Raw genomic sequence first — 27,748 nt, 5'->3', positions numbered from 1 at the left:
CTCAGTGGCCATACCATACCGCACCTTTCTAAATTGAAGTCGCGAGATGGGCGTGTCGTAACTTCGTAGGGCGCGCAATGGCACACGAAGGCTGTGATTGGTTATGCGCGCCACGAGCCTGGTGTCTGCCGTGCAACACTGCACAAACCTAAACAACAGCGTAAAGGCACGAGCATCCACCGAGCATACTGGCACACGTAGACCCTCAGAGATCATCAAATTAACAGAGCATTCGTCTGTCCTCGTAAATGTGTCACGGGCGCAATAGACAGTCGTTGAATATCCGGTAACAGGTAAATCAGGAATATTGTGCTGTGTTGCTGTCAGTATTGAATGTTGTCTTCTGACAACAATAATAGGAAATAGGCTACAGATAACATATGGTCTATTGAACTGGGGTATATTTCTGAGTTTAGACAGTATTATGGTTGCATTGTGCAATTGTAAAATACTGTCGATATAAACACTTAAATATGGGTTCTAGATTAAGTAGACAGAGTAGTCTGGACAATGAGAATTTTACGAAAAGGCGTTGCAAGCCTCTTAACAGCACAGGAGAAGGCGACAGAGGTAGAATTCAAGGCGGCGACTTTCTGTTTACGATGATGCTGAAATCAGATAAACTGCCGGGGATGCTGAGGCGGTCAAATCATAGTCCCTACGTGAGGCGAGTGGCATGGATCCGAGAGATACAAAAGCTGCTCCGTGATCGCAGGATAGATCAGGCAACCGACGTGCTTAAACTATTGAGGAAGGTAAGGACAAACTATCTACATTGGAATTATTGCGTATGAATCGATCAAAATTGCGCACAGTAGGCCTACATCGCGCAAATGTGCATCGATCTGCTTTCATGGCAAATGCCTGTCATCACTGCGCTGCTTGTCACCATGTGTATTGTCTGTCCCATTCCAACAATTTTGATTAGAATTTTTCGAACAGATATATAAACCTTGCATCATATGCAGCATGGGTCATTTAGACTGTCGTGGATAAGTCCCAATATTTCCGTTTATGCAGGAGCTCCTCTACATTATTGAACCTACATTTGAAGTAGCCTACCCACCCATACAGTGGCCACAGGTGCTTCTACTATTGACCTGTTTTTGAAGGAGGTGTTTGTAAACTATTAGGCCCACTACTCTCACTGTCATCCCTGGCATCTGGTCATTTCCATGGCACCACAGGTGCTGCTGCTATTTCAAATAAACCTTGAACAATATCACAATTACTATTCACAATATGATAGACATAACATATTGCACAGATTTGTCTGAGTGCATGCACTTTTCAGAGTTTCTAATAATAACAGAAACAGGATTCTGGACCAGCTTGTGGGATAGAGTGATACTGCTATTTATTCTCATAAATAGGGAATTCTATGTGCAACAGCAGTTGTGGTAAACATGGGACTACTACTAAGTGTCTGTAGAATTAATGCTGATTTCTTTCATTAATAAAGTGTTCTTATTTCATTACATGATCTTATGCCATTCCACCCATAATGATGTAATGATAATATAATGTGTTTAGTATTGACATTTGTTGGAAAACCTGCATTTGATTTGGTCAATTTAATTGTGACCTATGTCATGTCAACTGTGTTTTGTCCATAAATGGCTTAAAATAAGGTTCATTTGCCACTACAATTTCTTGCGTTGGGTTGAAACGAAGCACAAATGGCAATTCTCAGTTATTATTTGGATGTCTGCACAGCCCAGATCAATACCCCCACCACAGTCCACCTAACTCACGGTACAGTCTCTTCTACTGACAGGTCACCGGATGACTACTCTTCTGCTCCTATTGTCTTATGGGACTGTGGGTGTGAGTGCTGCCCCCCTTCCCCCCTGTCATCCCACCCCTTTATCCCCTGGTAGGGACAGGGCAGGATCTCACCTCCACTCTCTGCTGTCTAATGCACCCATTAGAGCTACACATTCACCCTCTCTCTTCCCCTAATGTCTTCCTCCCTACTGCCAGCCCATTCTCTATAATGGACCTTGGCTGTTACAGCAGGAGAGTGAGCAGCTGACGGTTCCAGACATACAGAAATCGGCCCATTTCATATTGGTTCATTCAAGTTTTGCCTCAGTATTTTTTAAAGATATAGAGGGGAAATGTGTTATGTAGATTCACACAGGTAAAGTACAGCATTGACATAATATTGTATAGATTTAATCGAGCCATCCTATTGGTAATGATTGCTACCTGTGCTGGGGAAGCTCTTCTGAAAAGATAGTTTACCAAGCAACCAATTTAAGTTAAGCTACACTAAAGCTACCTTTATGAAAAATATAATTTATTTAACTAATGTTACTTTGAAAAAGTAGTTATAAAACGGGGTCTGGTACTCTCTAATGTGTGGATAGGCCACTCGGAGTTGACAGATTCCCGGCTGCACTCTGGTCGAGTGACGACAGACACAGGAGCCCAGTCTAGGAGTTGTAATGACGAAACAGGTTATGAAAGAGAAAATTACTACAATGTAAATCCAATAAACAACATGACAGTAATATCAGCTATCTCTATACACAATTTACAATAAGAGAAAAATAACCCGATAATTCCTCTCAGGAGAATTAACATTACAGTTACAACAACTGGTAGGGTAATCACATAATTGTACAAAATGGTAAAAGAACTGGTGAAGAAAGTTACCCATCCAAATCAAATCAAATTATATTGGTCGCATTCACATATTTAGCAGGTGTAGCGAAATGCTTGTGTTCCTATCTCCAAAAGTGTGGTAATATCTAACAATACACAACAATACACACAAATCTAAAAGTAAAATAATGGAATTAAGAAATATAGAAATATTAAGACGAGCAATGTCGGGAGTCCGAGAATATACAGTGCATTCGGAAAGTATTCAGACCCCTTGATTTTTTCCACATTTTGTTACGTTACAGCCGTATTCTAAAATGGATTAAATAGTTTCCCCCCTCAATCTACAAGCAATAAATACCCCATAATGACAAAGCAAAAACAGGTTTTTAGACATTTTAGAAAATGTATAAAAAATAATAAACTGAAATATCACAGTTAGATAAGTATTCACAGACCCTTTACTCAGTACTTTGTTGATGCACCTTTGGCAGTGATTACAGCCTCGAGTCCTCTTGGGTATAACGTTACAAGCTTGGCACACCTGTATTTGGGGAGTTTCTCCCATTCTTTTCTGCAGATCCTCTCAAGCTCTTGTCAGGTTGGATGAGGAGCGTCGCTACACTGTTATTTTCAGCTCTCTCCAGGGATATTTGATCAGGTTGAAGTCCAGGCTCTGGCTGGGCCACTGAAGGACATTCAGAGACTTGTCCCGAAGCCACTTCTGCATTGTCTTGGCTGTGTGCTTAGGGTCATTGTCCTGTTGGAAGGTGAACCTTCGCCCCAGTCTAAAGTGCTGAGCGCTCTGGAGCAGGACTCTGTACTTTGCTCCGTTCATCTTTCCCTTGATCTTGACTACTCTTCCAGTCCCTGCCGCTGAAAAACATCCCCACAGCATGATGCTGCCACCACCACGCTTCACCATAGGGATGGTGCCAGGTTTCCTACAGATGTGATGCTTGGCATTCAGGCCAAAGAGTTCAATCTTGGTTTCATCAGACCAGAGAATCTTGTTTCTCATGGTCTGAGAGTCTTTATGTGTCTTTTGGCAAGTGGGCTGTCTCCAAGTGGGCTGTCATGTGCCTTTTGCTGAGGAGTGGCTTCCGTCTGGCCACTCTACCATAAAGGTCTGAGTGGTGGTGTGCTGCAGAGATGGTTGTCCTTCTGGAAGGTTCTCCCATCTCCACAGAGGAACTCTGGAGCTCTGCCAGAGTGACCATCGGGTTCTTGGTCACCTCCCTGACCAAGACCCTTCTCCCCCAATTGCTCAGTTTGGCCGGGCGGCCAGCTCTAGGAAGAGCCTTGGTGGTTCCAAACTTCTTCCATTTAAGAATGGTGGAGACTTCTGTGTTCCCGGGGACCTTCAATGCTGCAGAAATGTTTTGGTACCCTTCCCCAGATCTTTGCCTCGACACAATCCTGTCTCGGAGCTCTACGGACAATTTCTTTGACCTTATGGCTTGGGTTTTGCTCTGACATGCATTGTCAACTGTGGGACCTTATATAGACAGGTGTGTGTGCCTTTCCAAATCCTCAGGATATGCGGTTTCCAGTTTGCACAAGGTCTAGTGCGCAGTAATTCCTTGAGAGCCGTCGTGGTATCGGCTTGAGGTGGAATATGCACGACTGTGACGATGACTGAAGATAACAATGCAGTTGGCGTTTGATTGTGAGGTATTCTAGCTCAGGTGCACAATAGGATTTGAGTTCCTGTATGTTACCACAATAGCACCATGAGTAATTAATCATGAAACATACAGTACACCTCCACCTTTCTTCTTTCTGTAGAGTTCTTTATTCCTATCTGCGCAATGTACTGAGAACCCAGCTGGCTGTATGGACGGGGACAGTATATCTGGAGAGAGCCATGATTCCGTGGAGCAGAGTATGTCCCTGATGTCTCTCTGGAACGAGATCCTTGCCCTGAGCTTGTCTGCGTTTTTGTCCAGGGACTGAGCATTAGTGAGTAATATACTCAGAAGCGGTGGATGGTGTGCACGCCTCCTGAGTCTGACTAAAAGTCCACTCCGAATATCTCTTCTCCACCGGCAGTGTCTTGAAGCAGCCTCTAGGACAAGTTCAATCGCCTTGAGTGGTACAAAGGATCTAATTCAGGAAAGTCGTATTACTGCCACTCTGATATACAAAAGGTATTTCTGGCTGTATGTAATAACACAATAATATGCTAATAATGTGAGAAATAACACACAAAAAATACAAAATACTGCAAAGTTGCTTAGGTGCTAGAAACAGAGTGGCCATCTATCGACGCCAACCTGTTCTCTACATACAAATTACTTGTATTTACATATAACAATAGCGAAAGGAATATTCTAAAAGTGAAATAAATATTTGTTCTTACTTATATTTGGTAGAAAATGCACAAATATCCCTGCAAATGAAAAACGGTCTGGTATCCACTAAAGCCAACTGAAAGTTCAATAAAATGTCCATGTAGATCTAATTAAATTTAGCGAGATTCTAAATTAAAATCTAACAGGCTTTTATACAACCACCCCAGAAATAGTGTAACTAATTTGAATTTAGTAAAAGCCTCCATCTTCCTTTCTACGAAGGTAGGTCTGCATTGTCTAACACAACAGGAAGCTACACCAATCAGGCATTACTTGACCTTGACCTCCACATTCCGGATCCTTCCATCTGCACTTGGGATCGTCTTCACTCTCCGTATGATGGGCAACGAGGCACCACTATCATGGCCACCTGTCCAACCTTCAAGTCTGGTGTGTCCTTCCACCACTTTTGCTTCTGCTGAAGACTTGGGAAATAGTTCCACATGAAGTGCGTCCAAAGTAGTCAGCCAGGACCTTACTATGCTTCCAACGGCGTTGTCCAAGAAGGTCTTTGTCTGCATATACAGCATGTGGGAGTGAAGCATCATGTCGCCCCATCAAGAGCAGATAGGGCATGACTGGATTGGGGTCTGCCTCATCTGCTTGAACATAGCCTAGGGGCTTGGAGCCTAGAATGCCTTCCACCTCCATAAGGATCGTTAGGAGGACATCTTCATGTTGAGTTACACAAAGAGCACTCTGCACAGACCTTATCTCCCTCTCCCATGCGGGGGTTGAACCAAAAACTGATCATCAAATCAAATTTTATTGGTCACATACACGTGATTAGCAGATGTTATTGCGGGTGTAGCGAAATGCTTGTGCTTCTAGCTCTGACAGTGCAGTAATATCTAACAAATTACACAACATATTCCCAATACACACAAATCTAAGTAGGAATGAATTAAGACTATATACATATGGATGATCGATGTCAGAGCGGAACAGACTAAGATACAGTAGAATAGTATAGGAAACAGTATATACATATGAGACGAGTAATGAGGCACTGAGGTTGAAGGTAGGCCTTGAAATACATCCACAGGTACACCTCCAATTGATTCAAATGATGTCAATTAACCTATCAGAAGCTTCTAAAGCCATGACGTAATTTTCTGGAATTACCAAGTTGTTTAAAGGCACAGTCAACTTAGTGTATGTAAACTTCTAACCCACTGTAATTGTGATTCAGTGAATTTCAGCTAAATAATCTGTCTGTAAACAATTGTTGGAAAAATTACTTGTGTAATGCACAAAGTAGATGTCCTAACCGACTTGCCAAAACTATAGTTTGTTAACAAGAAATTTGTGGAGTGGTTGAAAAAACGAATTTTAATGAATCCAACCTAAGTGTATGTAAACTTCCGACTTCAACTGTACATGTGGTCTGTGTACAGAGGGAAACAGGATAAAAGCATTGTCGTGGGAAGTAAAGGTGCTGAGGGTGCTGCACCACCCCCTGAAAAATTTGAATTAAACAAAAATATAAATTAAAAAATATTCAGTACCGGTCAAAAGTTTTGACACACCTACTCATTCAAGGGTTTTTCTTTATTTAAAAAAAAAAAAAATTTACATTGTAGAATAATAGTGAAGACATCACAACTATGAATAACACATATGGAATCATGTAGTAACCAAAACAGTATTAATCAAATCAAAATATATTTTATATTTAAGATTCTTCAAACCAATAATCTCAAATTTGGACTCATCAGACCAAAGGAGAGATTTCCACTGGTGTAATGTCCATTGCTCTTGTTTCTTGGCCCAAGCAAGTCTCTTCTTCTTATTGGTGTCCTTTAGTAGTGGTTTCTTTGCAGCATTTCAACCATGAAGGCCTGATTCACGCAGTCACCTCTGAACAATTGATGTTGAGATGTGACTGTTACTTGAACCCTGTGAAGAATTTATTTGGGCTGCAATTTCTGAGGCTGGTGAACTTATCTTCTGCAGCAGCGGTACTGTAACTCTTGGTCTTCCTTTCCTGTGGCGGTCCTCATGAGAGCCACTTTCATTATAGGGCTTGATGGTTTTGCGACTGCACTTGAAGAAACGTTCAACGTTTTTGAAATGTTCCTCATTGACCTTCTTTCTTGTCTTAAAGTAATGATGGACTGTAGTTTCTCTTTGCTTATTTGAGATGCTCTTACCCCAATATGGTCTTGGTCTTTGAAAGATAGGGCTATGTTCTGTATTCCCCCCTACCTTGTCACAACACAACTGATTGGCTCAACTGCATTAAGAAGGAAAGAAATTCCACAAATTAACTTTTAAGAAGGTAAACCGTTTAATTGAAATGCATTCCAGGTGACTACCTCATGAATCTGGTTGAGAGAATGACAAGAGTGTGCAGAGCTGTCATTAAGGCAAAGGGTGGCAACTTTGAAGAATCTCAGAAGCACTTTACTCGTCCTGTATTAGTGGATCGATTTATCCTACTGAATTTACTGTTAGTTCTATTTTTATACACAAATAACAGTCCCCCCAAAAATGCTAACCTCCCCTGTTATTGTAATGGTGAGAGGTTAGCATGTGTTAGGGGTATGATATTTGTGCGTCTGTAACTTTCTCACTCAACATTATTTCAGATTCATTCAAGATTATCCGTGATCATGGTAGCATCCACATTAATGTAGAAGTGTTTAGGAACTTATTTACAATAAGAGGGACTCCATTCATTTCTATTGGGCACAAAATAATCTGAAACACAATCAAAACAAACAGCAAATGCATCCCAAAAATGTGTAGAGTCAGATGCTTGATGTAGTCATTGCGTGCTTTGAATATGGGACCAAATAACTTACTTTGTACTACTTTAATACACATATAAGTGAATTTGTCCCAATACTCCTGGGACAATCTGCACTCTGACCTCATAGTCATTGCATCATTTCAAATCCAAAGTGCTAGTGTCACACCCTGACCGTAGAGACCCTTTTTATGTCTCTATTTGGTTTGGTCAGAGTGTGATTTGGGGTTTGTATTCTATGTTCTATTATTTGTATTTCTATGTTTTGGCCGGGTATGGTTCTCAATCAGGGACAGCTGTCTATCGTAGTCTCTGTTTGAGAACCATACATAGGTAGCCCTTTTTCCCACCTGTCTTTGTGGGAAGTTGACTTTGTTTATGGTACATAGCCTTTAGCTAAACGGTTTGTTTTTGTAGTGTTTATTGTTTTGTTCGGTGTCATTTCTGTAATAAAATAAAAAGTACGCTCACAACGCTGAGCCTTGGTCCACTTCCTTCAACAGCCGTGACAGCTAGAGTACAAAGAAAAAACAATTCAAAATGTGTCACTGTCCAAATACTTTTGGAGCTCACTGTAAGTTCAGCAGTAAAAATGTGCTTAACAAATCGCATAATAAGTTAAATTCCTTGTTCAATCATTTTTGAATGACTACCCCACCTCTGTACCCCACACATACAAGTATCTGTAAGGTACCTCAATTGAGTACTACATTTCAAGCACAGATTCAACCACAAAGACCAGGGAGGTTTTTCAATGCCTCGCAAAGAAGGGCACCTATTGGTAGATGTGTAACAATAAAAAGTGCAGATGCTGAATATCCCTTTGAGCATGGTGAAGTTATTAATTAGGCTTTGGATGGTGTATCAATACATCCAGTCACTACAAAGATACGGGCGTCCTTCCTAACAGTTCCCAGAGAAGAAGGAAATTGCTCAGGGATTTCACCATGGTAACTGTTATCACCATGATTTCACCGTTGTGATAACAGTTACAGAGTGTAATGGTTGTGATACGAGAACTGAAGATGGATCAAGAACCGTGTAGTTACTTCACAATACTAATGCAAATGACAGAGTGAAAGAAAGGAAGCCTGTACAGAATACAAATATTACAAAACATGCATCCTGTTTGCAATAAGGCAGTTAAGTATTACTGCAAAAAAAAGGCAAATAAATGAACTTTTTGTCCTGAATACAAAGTGTTGTGTGGGGCAAATCCAATACAACACATTACTGAGTACCACTCTCCATATTTTCAAGCATAGTGGTGGATGCATCATGTTATGGGTATTCTTATCATCGGCAAGGACAAGCGAGTGTTTTAGGATACAAAGATACGGAGTAAAGCTATAAGCACAGGAAAAATCCTAGAGAAAAATCTGGTTCAGTCTGCTTTCCACCAGACACTGGGAGATGAATTCTCCTTTCAGCAGGATAATAACCTAAAACACAAGGCCAAATGCTCCTGAGTGGCCTAGTTAAGGTTTTAACTGAACTCGACTTGAAAATCTATGGCAAGACTTGAAAATGGCTGTCTAGCAATAATCAACAATCAACTTGACAGAGCTTGAAGAATAAAAATAATAATAATGGGCAAATATTTTACAATCCAGGTGTGCAAAGCTGTTAGAGACTTACCCAAAACGATTCACAGCTGTAATCACCGCCAAAGGGTTTCTACAAAGCATTGACTCAGGTGTGTGCAGGGTTGTTATCTGGTCCATACCGCGGTGACGAGTCGTGAGGCAGTCAAATTCCACGTGACCGTTTAGCCATGGTAATTAGGCTTCTCCAAGCTCTGATGCTGCTGATTTCTATAAGCAATGCAATTGTGTGAGGAAACCAAGTGATGGTCTCTATTGAAAAGAGGAGGATCCCATCAGCTTTCTATAGGCTTGGCCTACTATATTTATTTCTCAACTTTCCTAATATTAAGCACATTGCTTCTCTTTATAACAGGAGTATAGCCTACCTGTCGTGTACACTACCTGTCGTGTACACCCCCCCAAGCAGACACCTCGATGGCCCTGAAAGAACTTCATTGGACTCTTTTTAAACTGGAAACCACATATCCTGAGGCTGCATTTATAGTAGCTGGGGATTTTAACAAGGCTAATCAGAAAACAAGGCTCCCTAAATTTTATTAGCATATCGAATGCGCGACCCGGGCTGGAAAAATTCTGGATCATTGTTACTCTAACTTCCGCGACGCATACATAGCCCTCCTTTTGGCAAATCTGACCATGACTCCATTTTGTTGCTCCCAGCCTATAAACAGAAACTAAAACAGGAAATGCCTGTGCTCAGGTCTGTTCAACGCTGGTCCGACCAATCTGATCCCACGCTTCAAGATTGCTTCGATCACGTGGACTGGGATATGTTCCGGATAGCATCGAACAACAACATTGATGTATACGCTGATTCGGTGAGCGAGTTTATTAGCAAGTGCATCGGTGATGTTGTACCCATGGTGACAATTAAAACCTTCCCCAACCAGAAACCCTGGATTAATTTTTTTTTTTTTTTTTTTTTACCTTTACCTAGGCAAGTCAGTTAAGAACAAATTCTTATTTTCAATGACAGCCTAGGATCAGTGGGTTAACTACCTGTTCAGGGGCAGAACAACAGATTTGTACCTTGTCAGCTCGGGGGTTTGAACTTGCAACCTTCTGGTTACTAGTCCAATGCTCTAACCACTAGGCTAACCTGCCGCCCCAGATTGATGGCAGCATTCGCGCAAAACTGAATCCGCAAACCACTTTTAATCAGGGCAAGGCGACCGGAACATGACTGAATACAGTCGGTGTAGCTATTCCCTCCGCAAGGCAATCAAACAAGCTAAGCGTCAGTATAGAGACAAAGTAGAGTCGCAATTCAACGGCTCAGACATGAGAGGTATGTGGCAGGTTCTACAATCAATCACAAACTACAAAAAGAAAACCAGCCCCGTCGCGGACCTGGATGTCTTGCTCCCAGACAAACTAAACAACTTCTTTGCTCGCTTTGAGGACAATACAGTGCCACTGACACGGCCCGCTACCAAAACCTGAGGGATCTCCTTCACCGCAGCCAATGTGAGTAAAACATTTAAACGTGTTAACCCTCGCAGGGCTGCCGGCCCAGGCGGCATCCCTAGCCGCATCCTCAGAGCATGCTCAGACCAGCTTGTCTGGTGTGTTTACGGACATATTCAATCAATCCCTATCCCAGTCTGCTGTTCCCACATGCTTCAAGATGGCCACCATTGTTCCTGTTCCCAAGAAAGCTAAAGTAACTGAGCTAAATGACTATCGCCCCATAGCACTCACTTCCGTCATCATGAAATGCTTTGAGAGACTAGTCAAGGATCAAATCACCTCCACCCTACCTGACACCCTAGACCCACTCCAATTTGCTTATCATCCCAATAGTTCCACAGACGACGCAATCGCAATCACACTGCACACTGCCCTAACCCATTTGGACAAGAGGAATACCTATGTAAGAATGCTGTTCATCGACTACAGCTCAGCATTTAACACCATAATACCCTCCAAACTTGTCATCAAGCTCGAGAACCTGGGTCTCGACCCCGCCCTGTGCAACTGGGTCCTGGACTTTCTGACGGGCCGCCCCCAGGTGGTGAGGGTTGGAAACAACATCTCCACCTTGCTGATCCTCAACACTGGGGCCCCACAAGCGTGCATTCTCAGCCTTCTCCTGTACTCTCTGTTCACCCATGACTGCGTGGCCATGCATGCCCCCAACTCAATCATCAAGTTTGCAGATGACACTACAGTAGTAGGCTTGATTACCAACAACGACGAGACGGCCTTCATGGAGGAGGTGAGGGCCCTTGGAGTGTGGTGTCAGGAAAATAACCCCACACTCATCGTCCACAAAACAAAGGAGATGATCGTGGACTTCAGGAAACAGCAGAGGGAGCACCCCCCCTATCCACATTGACAGGACAGTAGTGGAGAAGGTGGAACGTTTTAAGTTCCTACACATCAAGGACAAACTGAAATGGTCCACCCACACAGACATCGTGGTGAAGAAGGCGCAACACCGCCTCTTCAACCTCAGGAGGCTGAAGAAATGTCACCAAAAACACTCACAAACTTTTACAGGTGCACAATCAAGAGCATCCTGTCGGGCTGTATCACCGCCTGGTACGGAAACCGCTCCACCCACAACCGTAAGGCTCTCCAGAGGGGAGTGAGGTCTGCACAACGCATCACCGGTGGCAAACCACCTGCTGTCCAGGACACCTACACCACCAGATGTCACAGGAAGTCCATAAAGATCATCAAGGACATCAACCACCCGAGCCACTGGCTGTTCTCCCCGCTATCATCCAGAAGACGAGGTCAGTACAGGTGCATCAAAGCTGGGACCGAGAGACTGAAATACAGCTTCTATCTCAAGGCCATTAGACTGTTAAACAGCCATCACTAACATTGAGTGGCTGCTGCCAACATACTGACTCAAATCTCTAGCCACTTTAATAATAAAAAATTATATGTAATAAATGAATCACCAGTCACTTTAAACAATGCCACTTTATATAATGTTTACATACCCTACATTACTCATCTCATACGTATATACTGTGCTTTATACCATCTACTGCATCGAGATAATCCATCCACCTGACAGGTGTGGCATATCAAGAAGCTGACTACATTATTTACCACCACAGTCAGATGCTGGCGCTAAGACCACACTCAGTCACCTGTATTAGGAAATAAGCAAACAGGAAACCACTTACCCAGAGGCGGCGCTCCTAGTGTCCAGAGACTTTAATGCAGGGAAACTTAAATGTTAAATGTGCAACCAGAGGGCAAAAAATTCTAGATCACCTGTACTCCACACACAGAGACGTGTACAAAGCTCTCCCTTGCCCTCCATTTGGTAAATCCGACCACAACTCTATCCTCCTGATTCCTGCTTACAAGCAGAAATTAAAGCAGGAAGCACCAGTGACTCAGTCTATAAAAAAGTGCAGATGAAACAGGACTGGTTTGCTATCCCAGACTGGAACATGTTCCGGGATTCTTCCGATGGCATTGAGGAGTACACCCCATCAGTCACTGGCATTATCAATAAGTGCATCGAGGACGTCGTCCCAACCGTGACTGTACGTACATACCCCAACCAGAAGCCATGGATTACAGGCAACAATCGCACTGAGCTAAAGGGTAGAGATGCTGCTTTCAAGGTGCAGGACTCAAACCCGGAAGCTTGCAAGAAATCCTGCTATGCCCTGCGACGAACCATCAAACAGGCAAAGCATCAATACAGGGCTGAGATTGAATCATACTACACCGTCTCCGATGCTCATTTTATGTGGCAGGGCTTGCAAGCTATTACAGACTACAAAGGGAAGCACAGCCGCGAGTTGCCCAGTGACACAAGCCTACCAGACGAGCTAAATCACTTCCATGCTTGCTTCGAGGCAAGTAACACTGAGGCATGCATGAGAGCATCAGCTGTTCCGGACGACTGTGTGATCACACTCTCCATAGTCGACATGAGTAAGACCTTTGAACAGGTTAACATACACAAGGCTGCGGGGCCAGACGGATTACCAGGACTTGTGCTCCGGGCATGTGCTGACCAACTGGCAGGTGTATTCACTGACATTTTCAACATGTCCCTAATTGAGTCTGTAATACCAACATGTTTCAAGAATACCACCATAGTCCCTTTGCCCAAGAACACAAAGGGGTGCGTGCTCAGGGGTGCGTGCTCAGTCCCCTCCTGTACTCCCTGTTCACCCACGACTGCATGGCCAGGCACGACTCCAACACCATCATTAAGTTTGCAGACGACACAACAGTAGGCCTGATCAACGACAACGATGAGACAGCCTATAGGGAGGAGGTCATAGACCTGGCCGGGTGGTGCCAGAATAACAACCTATTCCTCAACGTGACTAAGGAGATGATTGTGAACTAGAAGAAAAGGAGTACCAAGCACACACCCATTCTCATCGACGGGGCTCTAGTGGAGCAGGTCGAGAGCTAAAAATTCCTTGGTGTCCACATCAACAACCAACTAGAATGGTCCAAACACACCAAGACAGTTGTGAAGAGGGCACGACAAAGCCTATTCCCCCCCAGGGAACTAAAAAGATTTGGCATGGGTCCTGAGATCCTCAAAAGGTTCTACAGCTGTGACATCGAGAGCATCCTGACTGATTGCATCACTGCCTGGTACAGCAATTGCGCTGCCTCTAACCGCAAGGCACTACAGAGTGTAGTGCGTATGGCCAAGTACATCACTGCGGCTAAGCTGTCTGCCATCCAGGACCTCTACACCGGGCGGTGTCAGAGGAAGGCACTAAAAATTGTCAAAGACCCCAGCCACCCTAGTCATAGACTGTTCTCTCTACTATCGCATGGCAAGCGGTACCGGAGTGCCAAGTCTAGGACCAAAAGGCTTCTCAACAGTTTTTACCCCCAAGCCATAAGACTCCTGAACAGGTAATCTAATGGCTACCCAGACTATTTGCATTGTATGCCCCCCCCAACCCCTCTTTATACGCTACTGCTGTACTCTGTTCATCATATATGTATAGTCACTTTAACCATATCTACATGTACATACTACCTCAATCAGCCTGACTAACCGGTGTCTGTATGTAGCCTCGCTACTTTTATAGCCTCACTACTGTATATAGCCTCGCTACTGTATATAGCCTCTTTTTACTGTTGTTTTATTTATTTACTAACCTATTGTTCACCTAATACCTTTTTTTGCACTAATGGTTAGAGCCTGTAAGTAAGCATTTCACTGTAAAGTCTACACTAATGGTTAGAGCCTGTAAGTAAGCATTTCACTGTAAGGTCTACACTAATGGTTAGAGCCTGTAAGTAAGCATTTCACTGTAAGGTCTACACTAATGGTTAGAGCCTGTAAGTAAGCATTTCACTGTAAGGTCTACACTAATGGTTAGAGCCTGTAAGTAAGCATTTCACTGTAAAGTCTACACTAATGGTTAGAGCCTGTAAGTAAGCATTTCACTGTAAGGTCTACACTAATGGTTAGAGCCTGGTAAGCATTTAGTAAAGTCTACACTAATGGTTAGAGCCTGTAAGTAAGCATTTCACTGTAAAGTCTACACTAATGGTTAGAGCCTGTAAGTAAGCATTTCACTGTAAAGTCTACACTAATGGTTAGAGCCTGTAAGTAAGCATTTCACTGTAAAGTCTACACTAATGGTTAGAGCCTGTAAGTAAGCATTTCACTGTAAAGTCTACACTAATGGTTAGAGCCTGTAAGTAAGCATTTCACTGTAAAGTCTACACTAATGGTTAGAGCCTGTAAGTAAGCATTTCACTGTAAAGTCTACACTAATGGTTAGAGCCTGTAAGTAAGCATTTCACTGTAAAGTCTACACTAATGGTTAGAGCCTGTAAGTAAGCATTTCACTGTAAAGTCTACACTAATGGTTAGAGCATTTCACTGTAAAGTCTACACTAATGGTTAGAGCCTGTAAGTAAGCATTTCACTGTAAAGTCTACACTAATGGTTAGAGCCTGTAAGTAAGCATTTCACTGTAAAGTCTACACTAATGGTTAGAGCCTGTAAGTAAGCATTTCACTGTAAAGTCTACACCTGTTGTCTTCGGCGCACGTGACAAATAAACTTTGATTTGATTTGAAGTTAGTTCCAGTACCACCAAGCTGCTGCAAAATGTAGTTAAATTACTAGTTGAACTACAAGTAGTTCACTGATTGCTACACATCATGCTTAGTCATGGTTAGTATCACACTAAGACAAAGGAATTACAAGTTGTCTTGAAAATTCCCAAGTATAATCCATTCTGCCATGTTTGTATTTGGCTCTATTTATTCACTATCTGTGCATCATGTTTCTAGGGACGGATCAGGATTTCAAAGCATGTTATCAGCTGAAAATGAGTCATTTCTATAAGAATACCAGCAGTATGATAACATGACTATTAATGCGCTATAACAGTACATCTGATAGTCCTGTTTGTTAGCTCAATCGTAAGCTCCTCTCTCTTTCAGAGGTTGTCCAATCTGTAGTTAATTACGCTGAAGACTTGACAGAGGAGATTGTAGAATCTCTTTAATCAAGGCAAGGAGATAACCCAGAGTGCCAAAGCTGCATGACAGCCACATCACAGGGGACCCTCTTTTAAATGAGCTCTGGTTTAATTGAATAAGACTCACGTTATCAGCATTCAGGCTATTGCAAATCGGCACGTGTCTCAATTATATTTTGGTTCATAACTCAATTAAAAAAGGTGATCCATCATCCACTGTAAAGTTAGTAGACATGCTATGGTTAGGTGAGAGTTACTGTAACAACTGAAGAATGACAATGTACCTGTGTAGTCAACTGAGTTCATAATGTTGCGTCTGCAGTAAGGTAGTAAAGTCTATTCTTCACAATATCTCATTAAAAAGGACTCCTCGTTGCTTCAGGTGTGGTGCGGTTACATCCGTATTGATCCTGTTTCAATGCCTGCCTCTGAGATGATCAGATGTGGGCCACAAACACAAACAATGGAAAGAAAGGAAGTATTTTTAGATCTTCGCTCTTGAAAAAAAGAGAAGGAACTTCCCACCCATGTGTTGTCTTGTTTGTATAAACTGGTGGTCAGTAATGGGTGGCTGCTAGCCTCCCACCCAAACTGTCCATTGCAATCAATACTTTTTGTTGTGTGTCTCTCTCTCTCTCTGTGTGTGTGTGTGTGTGTGTGTGTGTGTGTGTGTGTGTGTTCCCATCCCTCATGTCTTTCATTTCTCAGCTCTCTCTATGTGCGTGTCCAATCTCTACCCCTCACATACACAACCTAATTAGGCCTTTGTAGAGGACTCAGGAACAGCTATTCTATGCAGCCTGTGAAAATCTTTCATTTTCAGTTCCCTATTTTCTCTCCTTACCTACTTCTTCATTTGCGGCTTAAAAGGTGTATGCAAATCATTTATTTCAGTTGGCTCTGATCTGTAGCTTGTTACAGACATCATTCTCACCTTAAAAACATTCTCTCTACCCGTCATGTACTGTAGCAACTCTTTTGTGTCTGTCTACCCTCACAAATGTGTCTGCGTCATTCATAGATTAGTTGTTTTTAGTCTAATGTTGAGAATGTATTGCGCAATGGCAGACCTAAACAAAATGCTGCATTAAACATCAAAAGAGGAACCAAATGCTCATCCATCATATCATGTTTATTGAACTCTCATATACTGCAGGATTCATCAGAAGGACACCATAGTACTGAAGTTAAGAGATGCAGACTGTGCAATGCTGTGGCATGCTAAAGCTCTCTGAAACTTTAAATCACAGAGGTGTAGGTGAATATCCTACAAGTAATGCTTCTGCCTGGTGCAAGGCACATTAAGCACATTACAGTATTCAGGAATAGCTATTTTCAGATGAAAGCCTTCACTCCTTAAATTAATAGAGATTTTTTTTAAATACAGTTTTCTGTCTGTGTCTCATCTACAGTAGCATTACATTATTATTGCTGGAACTTCTCAACATCCTCTTTATACCGTATACATCCAGCTCGTTCTGCACTTCAAACACATTTGTCGATTTCATCATCATTTCATAATATATCATCATCATCATCATGTGTCTGTGATAATGCTGCTCTTTGTACACAATTCATTGTTTTCATAAAATACAAAGAGTAAAAAATGTGGCCTAAGGGCACTCTGAGTAATACTGCCTCTTCTTGTCTGATTTGGCAGGATCTGGGCTTGGAAGGAACATCCCTAAATGACATCTTATATAAGAACGCTGCTTTTCTCAACCTGGTGGATCCCATCTCCCATGAGCTGCTGCTAAGCCTGGCTCGCGAGATGCAGTGTCCCAAGAAGGTAAGATCTCAAAAACCCTTATCTCAAGGTGTATTGTCTGCTTAGCTTGGAATCAAACTTCCAGAAATCAAGATGTCGACAGAATAAGTATCATCATGAATAGAATGACATGCTGTTCCAATACAATCACTAATGAGGAAAGTCTTCCACATTTACCATGCAAATGGTTTGGGTTTATAATGATTGGTGCTATATAGGGTTGCAAAGCTGCAACTTAATTTACCAAATTTAACTAATTACCAGAAAATATATGGCAATCTATGGAAACTTGTAATTTATCCTTGGATAACTCATATATAGTATTCATTTTTATATCTGTGTCCATATTGTCCATGCGTTTCTAGTAGATAGACCATATGGTCCAAGAGAAAATATATTATAATAATATATGCCATTTACCAGACGCTTTTATCCAAAAGCGACTTAGTCATCGCGTGCATACAAAAATAGTTAATTAGTGACAAAAACATCTAATCAACAATGGCATAATGTTTTGTTGTTGACTTTTTCAGAACTGCCACCAGTTTGATGCCAAATCATTGATAAACAAATACATATTGACATTGCAAAATAAAAGTGTGGAGAAAAAATATATGAAGGATTCATGCTGAAACCCTCATATTAAACACCAATGGTATTCACTAAGTTGGTGGTTGATATTTAGGAGAATGTTTTACAGCTTTGACATTATATAATTGTTTTATTTAAATAATTGTATTTGTGATAAGACCACATAGAGGGTTCAGAGATAATTACAGACACCTGTCATAATCTGAAGTACCCAAAAAGGCCACTAATGTAATTTTATAAAATTCCAAATAAATTTTGAAAGTTACCGAAATTCTGGTAGTTTACTGGTATACTTTGGAAGTTTCCAGTAATATACCCTCCCTTTGCAACCCTAATGCTATAATAATGTCAGTGTATTATTTCCAGGAAAGAAGACGAATAGACGGCCAGTACATTGTAATAAACTTTAGTGAACTATTAACAATTCCTATATGTATTCTTTTGTAAATATTTTCTGTTAATAGTTCACGAAAGTTTATTACAACGTACTGGCCGCCTACTCATCTTCTTTTTTGGATTATCTGCCATTTAGAGGCCTGCCTTCCCACTGCCTTCTTCTCACCAGTGTCACGCCCTGACCTTAGTTATCTCTGTTTTCGCTATTATTTTGGTTAGGTCAGGGTGTGACGAGGGTGGGTATGCTTGTTTTGTCTTGTCTAGGGTTTTTGTATATCTAGGGGTTTTGTAAGTCTAGTTAATTGTATGTCTATGGTGGCCTGAATTGGTTCCCATTCAGAGGCAGCTGTTTATCGTTGTCTCTGATTGGGGATCCTATTTAGGTTGCCATTTTCCCTTTTGGTTTTGTGGGTTCTTGTCTATGTGTAGTTGCCTGTCAGCACTCGTTTATATAGTGGCACTTTTGTTTAGTGTTCTTTCTTTAATAAAATAAGTATGTACACTTACCACGCTGTGCCTTGGTCTCCTCCATACAACGAACGTGACAACCAGTGTATTATTACCATACTATCACGTTTAGGTAAGACCCAGATGCAGACGTAACAAGAGTTTATTACAACCACAGGGGCAGGCAAACGACAGTTCAAGACAGGCAGGGGTCAATAATCCAGAAAGGGTGTAAAGGGTCCAGAACAGCAGGCACTCTCAGGGTCAGGGCAGGCAGAACAGTCAAAACCGGGAAGGACTAGAAAACAGGAGCAAGACACAGGCAAGAGCATGGAAACAAACGCTGGTAGGTTTTACGAACAAAACGAACTGGCAACAGACAAACAGAGAACACAGGTATAAATACACAGGGGATAATGGGGAAGATGAGCAATACCTGGAGGGGGGTAGATACAATCACAAAGACAAGTGAAACCGATCAGGGTGTGACACATACAGAGGAGCTGGATGTTGTTTGCATAGAAAGATTGATAAAACAATTACATGATCATTTTTCAATTTTGCGACAGTTACACATTGAGTTGAAATGGGATGTGGATGCCAAAAGTTACAGACTTTACATAAAGTTGATTAATGTGCACTGTCCCTGTAAAAATACAAATAAACTCAATAAACAGACAACGGATAGAAATAACAAGAAAAAGTGTTCACTAGATTTTGTATTTAATCTGGCCTCTTTATTTCCTCACCATGACTCCTGTTTTCCACACTGTTGCACACCAGCTCTGATTAAATTTATAATGTACCTCAAAAGTTGAGCTGTTATATATAATGTGTTGTATTTTGCTTATACATGGTCTCAAAAAGTAACAACCATATTTAGAACTAAGCAAAAAAAGAGGGCTTCTGGTATTATTTTGTTGTTACACTTCACTTTTTTTAAAATCTTTGAGCCTTTCTTCCCCCAGAAAGATGCTGACACCATCAAGTCATCAGATAAGATCTGCAGACAGCTGATCTATCACCTGACACCTCATTCTAAGTGGCTCAGACAGAGCATGTCCAGGCGGAAGTCCCAGGCCTGGTAAGCTCCTCCATCTAGCCATCAGTCTTTCACACATAAAACTCTCTAAACTGCCCAAATGCTAACACCGCCATCTAAAATGGTGCCAATGCCACAGCCAGACTTATGACAAGCACCCTAAGTGGGTTTTGAGTGGGTTTGTCTGACATTCAATAGGGCTGGGACACAGCAGCCTCTGGGCTGGCCAGGCAGGTCAGGACCACAGAGGCAACCAGAAGTGTCAGTCATTCCTCTGTGTGGTGCTGCTGTCACCACAGCAATGGTTTATGCAATGGCATCAGTCCTCTTTGACTCAGAACAGGCCACTCTCCATACAGACAGTAGCCTGCCTACAAACATGGCCAGTTTGGTTGGGATGAAATAGAGGGGTTGTATAGAAATAAGATCCATTGGCTCCTTAGATGAAAACACATTATTTGTACCAGCCAGTTTTGTAATCATTGATGTGCAAATCATGAAAATGGAAATCGCTTGCAAATGAATTGACAGGTTATTATGTTTCTGAGTTTTAGTAATTATGTTAATGAAAAATAAGCAGGATGCATGTTCCCATATTGAACTTGTAGATGAAGTGGTTATCTGACACAGTCTGAGGCAGGCAGCAGGACAAGCATTAGTCATCACCTCCCATCGCTTTTAGGTTCAGCTCTAAGGAAACTACACTCATCCGTATTCAACACTTAATGGCACTTTGTAAAGGGTTCCTGTATTCAGAGTTAATTGAGTTGTAGCAAAACATAAAATAAAGGATTTCTGGTTCTGGGCAAATATTGTTGAACTCAGATATTATCAGTGGAGCTCATTTAACCGTCACAAATCTAATGCTATGCAATGCACACGATTATACCACACTGCTAAACTAATGCATAATAACCACCGACTATGAAGTTTCATTACAATACATTTTCTGCTATAGATATTTCATGGCATATTCTATTTTTTATTTTTTTATTCTCACCCGGCTAATTTGCAAATTCCTCTTCATAGGTTTAGACATACACTTTATTTGTATACTACTGTATATGAGATGAATGAGAATACAGTGTCTCAGGACCATCATCATTCGTATTTTCTTATTGAACTTTTATTTAACTAGGCAAGTCAGTTAAGAACAAATTCTTATTTACAATGACGGCCTAACCCAGCCTACCCCGGCCTATCCCGGCCAAACTCGGACGACACTGGGCCAATTGTGCACCGCCCTATGGGACTCCAAATCACGGCCGGTTGTGATACAGCCTAGAATCGAACCAGGGTGTCAGTAGTGACACCTCTAGCACTGAGATGCAGTGCCTTAGACTGCTGCGCCGCTCGGCAGCTCAATCCACAGGGAACCTGTACACACAGGAGTCAGCTAAGGATGATGACAGTTGGTAACCTGGCATGGCCACTTCCTCTCTGTCTGTCTGTCACATGTTGAAATGTCACACCTGCAGCCAGCCAGCAGGAGTGCAGCAGACACCTGGGGTGAGGAGGGGGAAATAAGGGGCGGTAACCTGGCTATTCAGTCTGACTCCACTTGACATTCTGCTCCTGTCCCTCTGCTCTGGGATTTACTGTGGTTGTGAAGGGAAAAGATGAATGACATGTTTACTGTTTAAAGAGCAATGCTTTAAACATGAAGGACTTTGCAAAAACAAAATGATATGAGCTGTGCAGTAGGTCAGGGGAGATATGGGGAGAAAATGGACTCCTTGAAGAAATTATTCTCAACTATAGTGCATAGCAGTATTACTTTTTCATGGTCATCTGCCTCTGTAGGGGCTCTTCATTTTGACAGTCACTATATTTAGCAGTTTACCCTGCCTAGGTAATTAAAAACAATATTTTTGTGTTCATTCTGTATCATTTATGACTGAATCTTGGTATCCACTTATATTTGTTCCAATTACATTTATAAACACTCAAGTAGCCTAGTTTCAATGATTTCAGATTCCTGGAAATGTCAGACCCAGATTGGGACACAATGAGCCTTCTAATTTACAGTGACCCCCAGACCCTTGTAAGAAATTCCTCTGGATTAATGACCACAACATAAATTCCTCTGGATTTAATGACCACAATATAAATTCATTGAAAGGGCCGTAAAGGAGTGCAGGGCTCAATTAAAGATCCTGTTTCTACACTCTTAGAAAAAAAGGTGCTATCTAGAACCTAAAAGTGTTCTTCGGCTGTCCCCATAGGAGAACCCTTTGAAGAACCCTTTTTGGTTCCAGTTAGAACCCTATTGGGTTCCATGTAGAACCATTTCCCCAGAGGGTTCTACATGGTACCCAAAAGAGTTCTGCCTGGAACCAAAGAGGGTTCTACCTGGAACTAAAAAGGGTTCTTCTTTTTTCTAAGAGTGTAGAGAGAGAGGGTGACATTGAGAGAGCGAGAGAGAGAGAGTAGACACAACCAAATCATGAGAAAACAAAAATATAATTACTTGACACATTGGAAAGAATGAACAAAAAAACAGCGCAAACTAGAATGCTATTTGGCCCTAAACAGAGAGTAGACAGTGTTAGAACACCTGACCCCTGTGTCTGACCCAAACTTAAGGAAGGTTTTGACTATGTACAGACTCAGTCAGCATAGCCTTACTATTGAGAGAGGCCGCTGTAGGCAGACCTGGCTTTCAGGAGAAGACAGGCTATGTGCTCACTGCCCACAAAATGAGATGGAAACGGAGCTGCACTTCCTAACCTCCTGCCCAATATATGACCATATTAGAGACACATATTTCCCTCGGGGTACACAGACCCACAAAGAATTAAAAAACAAATCCATTTTTGATAAACTCCCATATCTGTTGGGTGAAATACCCCAGTGTGCCATCACAGCAACAAGATTTGTGACCTGTTGCCACAAGAAAAGGGCAACCAGTGAAAAACAAACACCATTGTAAATACAACCCAAAAGTATGTTTATTTATTTTCCCTTCTGTATTTGAACTATTTGCAGATTGTTACAACACTGTATATAGACATTTGAAATGTCTTTATTATTTTGGAACTTTTGTGAGTGTAATGTTTACTGTTCATGCTTAAAAAAAAGAGAGAGAGAGAGAGATAGGCTCTTTATTCAGGGAGCTGAGATGTTTATTTTCTTGTTTCCAGAGCACAGTAATTATGTGTCTGAGGAGCAGGGAATGGGCAGGCATAACCCCATTCACATATTCAGCCAATATACTTTTTTATGTGCTCCTGAGAAGATGAGATTTTGGCCAAATTAAAAGCAGTGAGAGGATTAATATACAGATTTAGGATCTTAATTTGAGCTAATAATCCTGCAGCAACAGCAAATGTGAATTATTATGTGGATTATAATGAATGGACATTTTTTGTAGGGGCTGATACATTTTTCAATAGTGCAAATCAAGTCTGACATTTTAAAGTGGAAATTACTAACTTTAGAAGCCTTTTTAAACCGTGAATACACTACAAGTTTGCATTTCCTGCTGTGCAGGAAAATCCTCAGCAACAAAAGAGTGATCAAATTAAGATCCTACATCTGTAAAGGGAACAAAATGAATGAGGGGTGGACGGGAGGGGGAGAGCAGGCTCCAGAGACAGGACTTATTAAACTCACATTAGAGAGTCATATTTTCACCATTGTGTCACAGCACTGCTGTAACACTTACATGCGAGTTGAGCCTTTGGAAATTACATTTCTACGGCTGATTTCTATTCCTATCAGGTCCAGAACATTACTCAGAGGACAGACAGGATGAATGTCTGGGGGACGCTGAAATTCAAACCCATACTACATCAGAGACTCAGGGCTCTTCTGTCAGCTCTAGTGGAACATAGTATTACCAAACAGGCTGGAGAATGGGGATTGGTTAAGCACTGAAGTCCTCAAACAGTATGGCATATTTGCCATGTGGAAAAGTTGTTATTGGGTGGTATGCAGATGATGTACAAATGTAATGTGTATTTATGAAGCAGAACAGTGCAGTAGATCAGTGGTTGTTGCCCTTGTCTCTCTTCCTCATTGCTCAGAATGAGTCACTGATATGATATGCCAACTCCTGGAAGTCAGCGTTAAAGCAACATCAAAGTGCAATAGCTTTAATATAAATCGAGCCATGGATTCCAACATCACACAAATGTCATCTTTCAAAAGGCAGGAGGATTTGCCTCTGATACTCTCATGCTGTGAGGCTATACACTGAGACAGATATCCAGCCGTAAAAATACATTTTGTCACATGGAAAATGGGTTTCATTTCAGTCTCATATCAAATGGAACCCACAACTGCCATTTACAGAAAAGTAGTTAAATCCACTGAAGCAACACAACTTATGCAATCAAATACATTTTCTATGCCAGCAACTTTAGTTGATTCAAATTTATGCCATTTTTGTCTGTCTAGACATGTTTTGTTTCATCACTGAAACAGGATTGCAATTTCATGGTTTGACTTTTGAACTAAGCCAATAAATGTTTTTATTTAACCTTTATTTTGAGTCATGTTGAGACCAAGTTCTCTTTTATAAATGAGCTCTGTAAATGTTTTGTGTTATATAATCAGATGGTAAATGTTTTTGGCTATTGGTAATAAGGAACGCAATGCTTTTCACTCTCTGAATGAGGAGGTTGGGTGTTTTGTATGTTTTGGCCCTTCACAGTGTACACTGCTAAATCCTCATGCGGGAGACTCTATGTCAGCCTTCCACTCCAAGCGTGCCCAACCCCCTTCCTTTATACAACACAGGAAACACAATATGGCACGAAGGCCATGTTCCCAGGTCACACATATAGATGATACAATTGAGACCAACATTTCCGCATTCAGCCCCTCTATATCCCTCATTCCTGTTCCTTAAGTTCTGAGATATCTTAACTGAGCTAGTGTACTTTCATATCCAAGAATGTCTCAACATTTTTTCAATATATTTTTGTTATCCCTTTACAGTCTCAAGACAACCCTGCAGAGAAAGGTATCTACTGACAGAGTCGACTTGTCTGGTATCCCTCTCTCCAGTCGAGACGTACGCCATGTAGCCTTCTACCTCCAGAACAGTGGGGATGCAGTGGTGGCTGTAGACATCAGTTTCACAGAGCTCCTGGACGAGAACCTCCGTATCCTGCTACCCCACCTGGGGTCTCTGCCCAAACTCAACACCCTGGCCCTCAATGGCAACCGGCTGACCCTGGCCATAGTCAAAGACCTGACTGAGATCCTAAAGGACCCCAAGAAGTTCTCCAGCTTGGTTTGGATTGACTTGAGCAACAACTTGGACATTTTCACCATGCCCCAGCCTCTGTTAGTGGCCCTACGACGCCGCTGCAGCCTGAAGAGCAGCCTGCCCACCATCTACGAGTACACAGAGGGTCAGCCCTACTGCTACCACATGGAAACCTCCATCGAGGAGCCCAGCCACTACGAGGAGGAGGCAGAGGAAGAGGAGGAAGATGAAGATGAGCTGGAGCCTTGGGGTATTGGGGGTGGAAAGGTTTCGAAGGACTTCACCCTACACTACTGTGAGAGGTGATGCGGTGACCTCCCCCTGGCTCGGCCCTGCTGTATTTGAAAGGCCTTCCCACAGCTCCCAGTTCCTACCTTTCCCCTGTTGCCCCTCACACCATGAGCCCAGTCACCCATTGTGGCACGAGGGATGTTCAGCGCCACACATTCAGAGAACCTAGTCCCAACACAGCCACCAAATAATCTCTCACCATCTATGAGTTAACCCACACAAGACCACCGCAGTAACTGACGATTATGTTAGTGACTTACTGTGTTGGCGGATGGTGCTCCTGGGAACGAGGTGTGGTTTCATTGGAGGGGGGCTGAACGAATTTAGGAAAAGGTGCTCTCTCTCGCTCTCTTAAAGTTGCAGCTGTGGAGCAAATCCCAAGGACTTCAGATCAGACGGCTTGACGGAGGAGCGGCATAACGCTGGTGGTCTAATGAGCTGCTGTTAGTTTGGAAGCAGCAGGTCCCAACCGGGTTCTCTACCAGGACTGTCACCGAGACTATCCCTGGCAGGCAGGGCCTAGCTCCACATTGTGTGTTCTCTGTTAATCTCTCAACAAAGGCTGTGAAACAAGTTCAACAGACTATACAGCCGACGACCAGTCACGTGACGCCAGCAAAACTGCTAAGTCAAGACTTTTAGCTTTTTCCCCCCCTTTCGAAATGCCCACTTGTGAATACCTACGTAGATGTAAATGATGACACAAAACATGTCTCTGTTCTATTTCCACAGGCTATTTTAGTGCACTGCAGATGAACAAAGGCATCTTATAAGACAACAGGTAGGACTCAACGATAGACAGATTCTTTTCACTGATGGTTTGCGGTGTCCAAAACCCTGATATCCACGGCTCCATTTAGCAATTTGAGTCATTATCATAGCCACTACATTTCAGGATACATGTGGGATCAATGACAGTACAGCCAACCCCCAAGAGTGAACCCATTCATCTCTGTGTAGTAAGGGTACCCAACATGTAAACACATACTGACCACCCTTTATACCAAAATGTCATTATTAACATTTATATGTGCTTACTTGTTTGTTTTAAGGGAGGAACATGACTGTTACATTTCCGTTGTAGGCTATATTGCCAGGGCTGATAATCTGCATGGTGGGTATGGTGTAGTGCTGAATAGAGGTGGTCTTTAAAATAACACATGCTAGTCAAGTTGGGTTTACCAACTGCAGCTGCGCTCTGTGCTGCATTGCACTTAAAGAATTGTAAGAAATGTATTGACTTCAGGTCCATTTCAAACTCATTGATTCGTTAAACTGTTTATTCCAAGTCATCTAATCATTTCTCGCAATAATATTTGAGAAGCTTAACCATACTGAAACCATAGTATACATAAGGGTCATTCAGCAAACTGATATTAATGAAGTCAATGTATTGAATAACAATAATTGAATAACAAAGTAATATAGTTGTATCATCTGATTTAATATGTGTGAGGGTGTTTAATGTGTGTTTGCTGTTGTGTATTGTCTGATTACTGTCGTAACGGTTTGTATTATCGCTTTGATGTCGTGTCCTTTGTCGGACCATGCAATTACCGTAATTATTCGAATTGTGAAAAGGAGCACACTAACCTACTCTGCTGGAACAATTAGGGGACACACAAGATGAAGTAAAGTAATGACTTACCAGTACTGTCATGTTCACTGAAATGTAGCACATGAAAGTGCTTTGTGTGTAAGGTATGTGTGTGTTTAAAAAAATACAAGATCAAAGGTGTTGTCCTGGGAGAGAACTATGACAGGAAAATATTTTTCTCACGTGGTATATATGTTAGCGTCGTGTGTCATTGTTATACTATTTGTCAACTGGGTCGTTGTATGTACATGTATATCTCATGCCATATCTTGAATGAAATTTCACTGCCAATAAAAACGGTGAATCTAAAGCAACTGTTTGGAGGATGAAGTTTACCAGAAAGGATCAGCATCAGGGTCACAAGAGCCTTAATCATTTCTATGTTAAAGTTATTATTGAGTGTGTGAGCTGGTATAAGCAAGAGAGGATGTGAGAATTAATGTATTACCTATGAGGAGCTAATTGTTTGTCTCTATGGGTTGTTTTGACCTGCTCGTTTCAAGTTAAAATTTGTATTTTTCTCCCCAATTGCGATCTTGTCTCATCGCTACAACGGGCTCGGGAGGTCAAGTCATGCGTCCTCCGAAACATGACCGGCCAAACCGCACTTCTGAACAGCCGCACTT

General features: G+C 41.9%; 1 protein-coding gene across 1 annotated transcript; it reads left to right on the top strand.

Annotated features, from left to right (window-relative positions):
* Window positions 1–159: 159 nt before the first annotated feature.
* On the top strand, window positions 160–27,432 carry LOC115139944 (leucine-rich repeat-containing protein 75B-like). The gene is made up of 4 exons (XM_029677847.2): window positions 160–755; window positions 17,433–17,561; window positions 19,943–20,058; window positions 24,961–27,432. Exons 1-4 carry the CDS (start codon window positions 474–476, stop codon window positions 25,538–25,540), a joined length of 1,107 nt encoding a protein of 368 aa, XP_029533707.1. The 5' UTR covers window positions 160–473; the 3' UTR covers window positions 25,541–27,432.
* The last annotated feature ends 316 nt before the right edge of the window (window positions 27,433–27,748 follow it).

Source organism: Oncorhynchus nerka, linkage group LG13, assembly GCF_034236695.1.
Source record: "Oncorhynchus nerka isolate Pitt River linkage group LG13, Oner_Uvic_2.0, whole genome shotgun sequence".
NCBI classification, from domain to species: Eukaryota; Metazoa; Chordata; class Actinopteri; order Salmoniformes; family Salmonidae; genus Oncorhynchus; species Oncorhynchus nerka.
This window is presented reverse-complemented; position numbering and strand designations above follow the sequence as displayed.

What these genes read in the sequence shown, in the direction of transcription:
- LOC115139944 (XM_029677847.2), top strand. Translation starts at nt 474, where the DNA reads ATGGGTTCTAGATTAAGTAGACAGAGTAGTCTGGACAATGAGAATTTT. An exon ending in TGCTTAAACTATTGAGGAAG is followed by an intron (nt 756 to 17,432) that starts GTAAGGACAAAC and finishes CTGATTTGGCAG; the next exon opens with GATCTGGGCTTGGAAGGAAC. An exon ending in AGATGCAGTGTCCCAAGAAG is followed by an intron (nt 17,562 to 19,942) that starts GTAAGATCTCAA and finishes TTCTTCCCCCAG; the next exon opens with AAAGATGCTGACACCATCAA.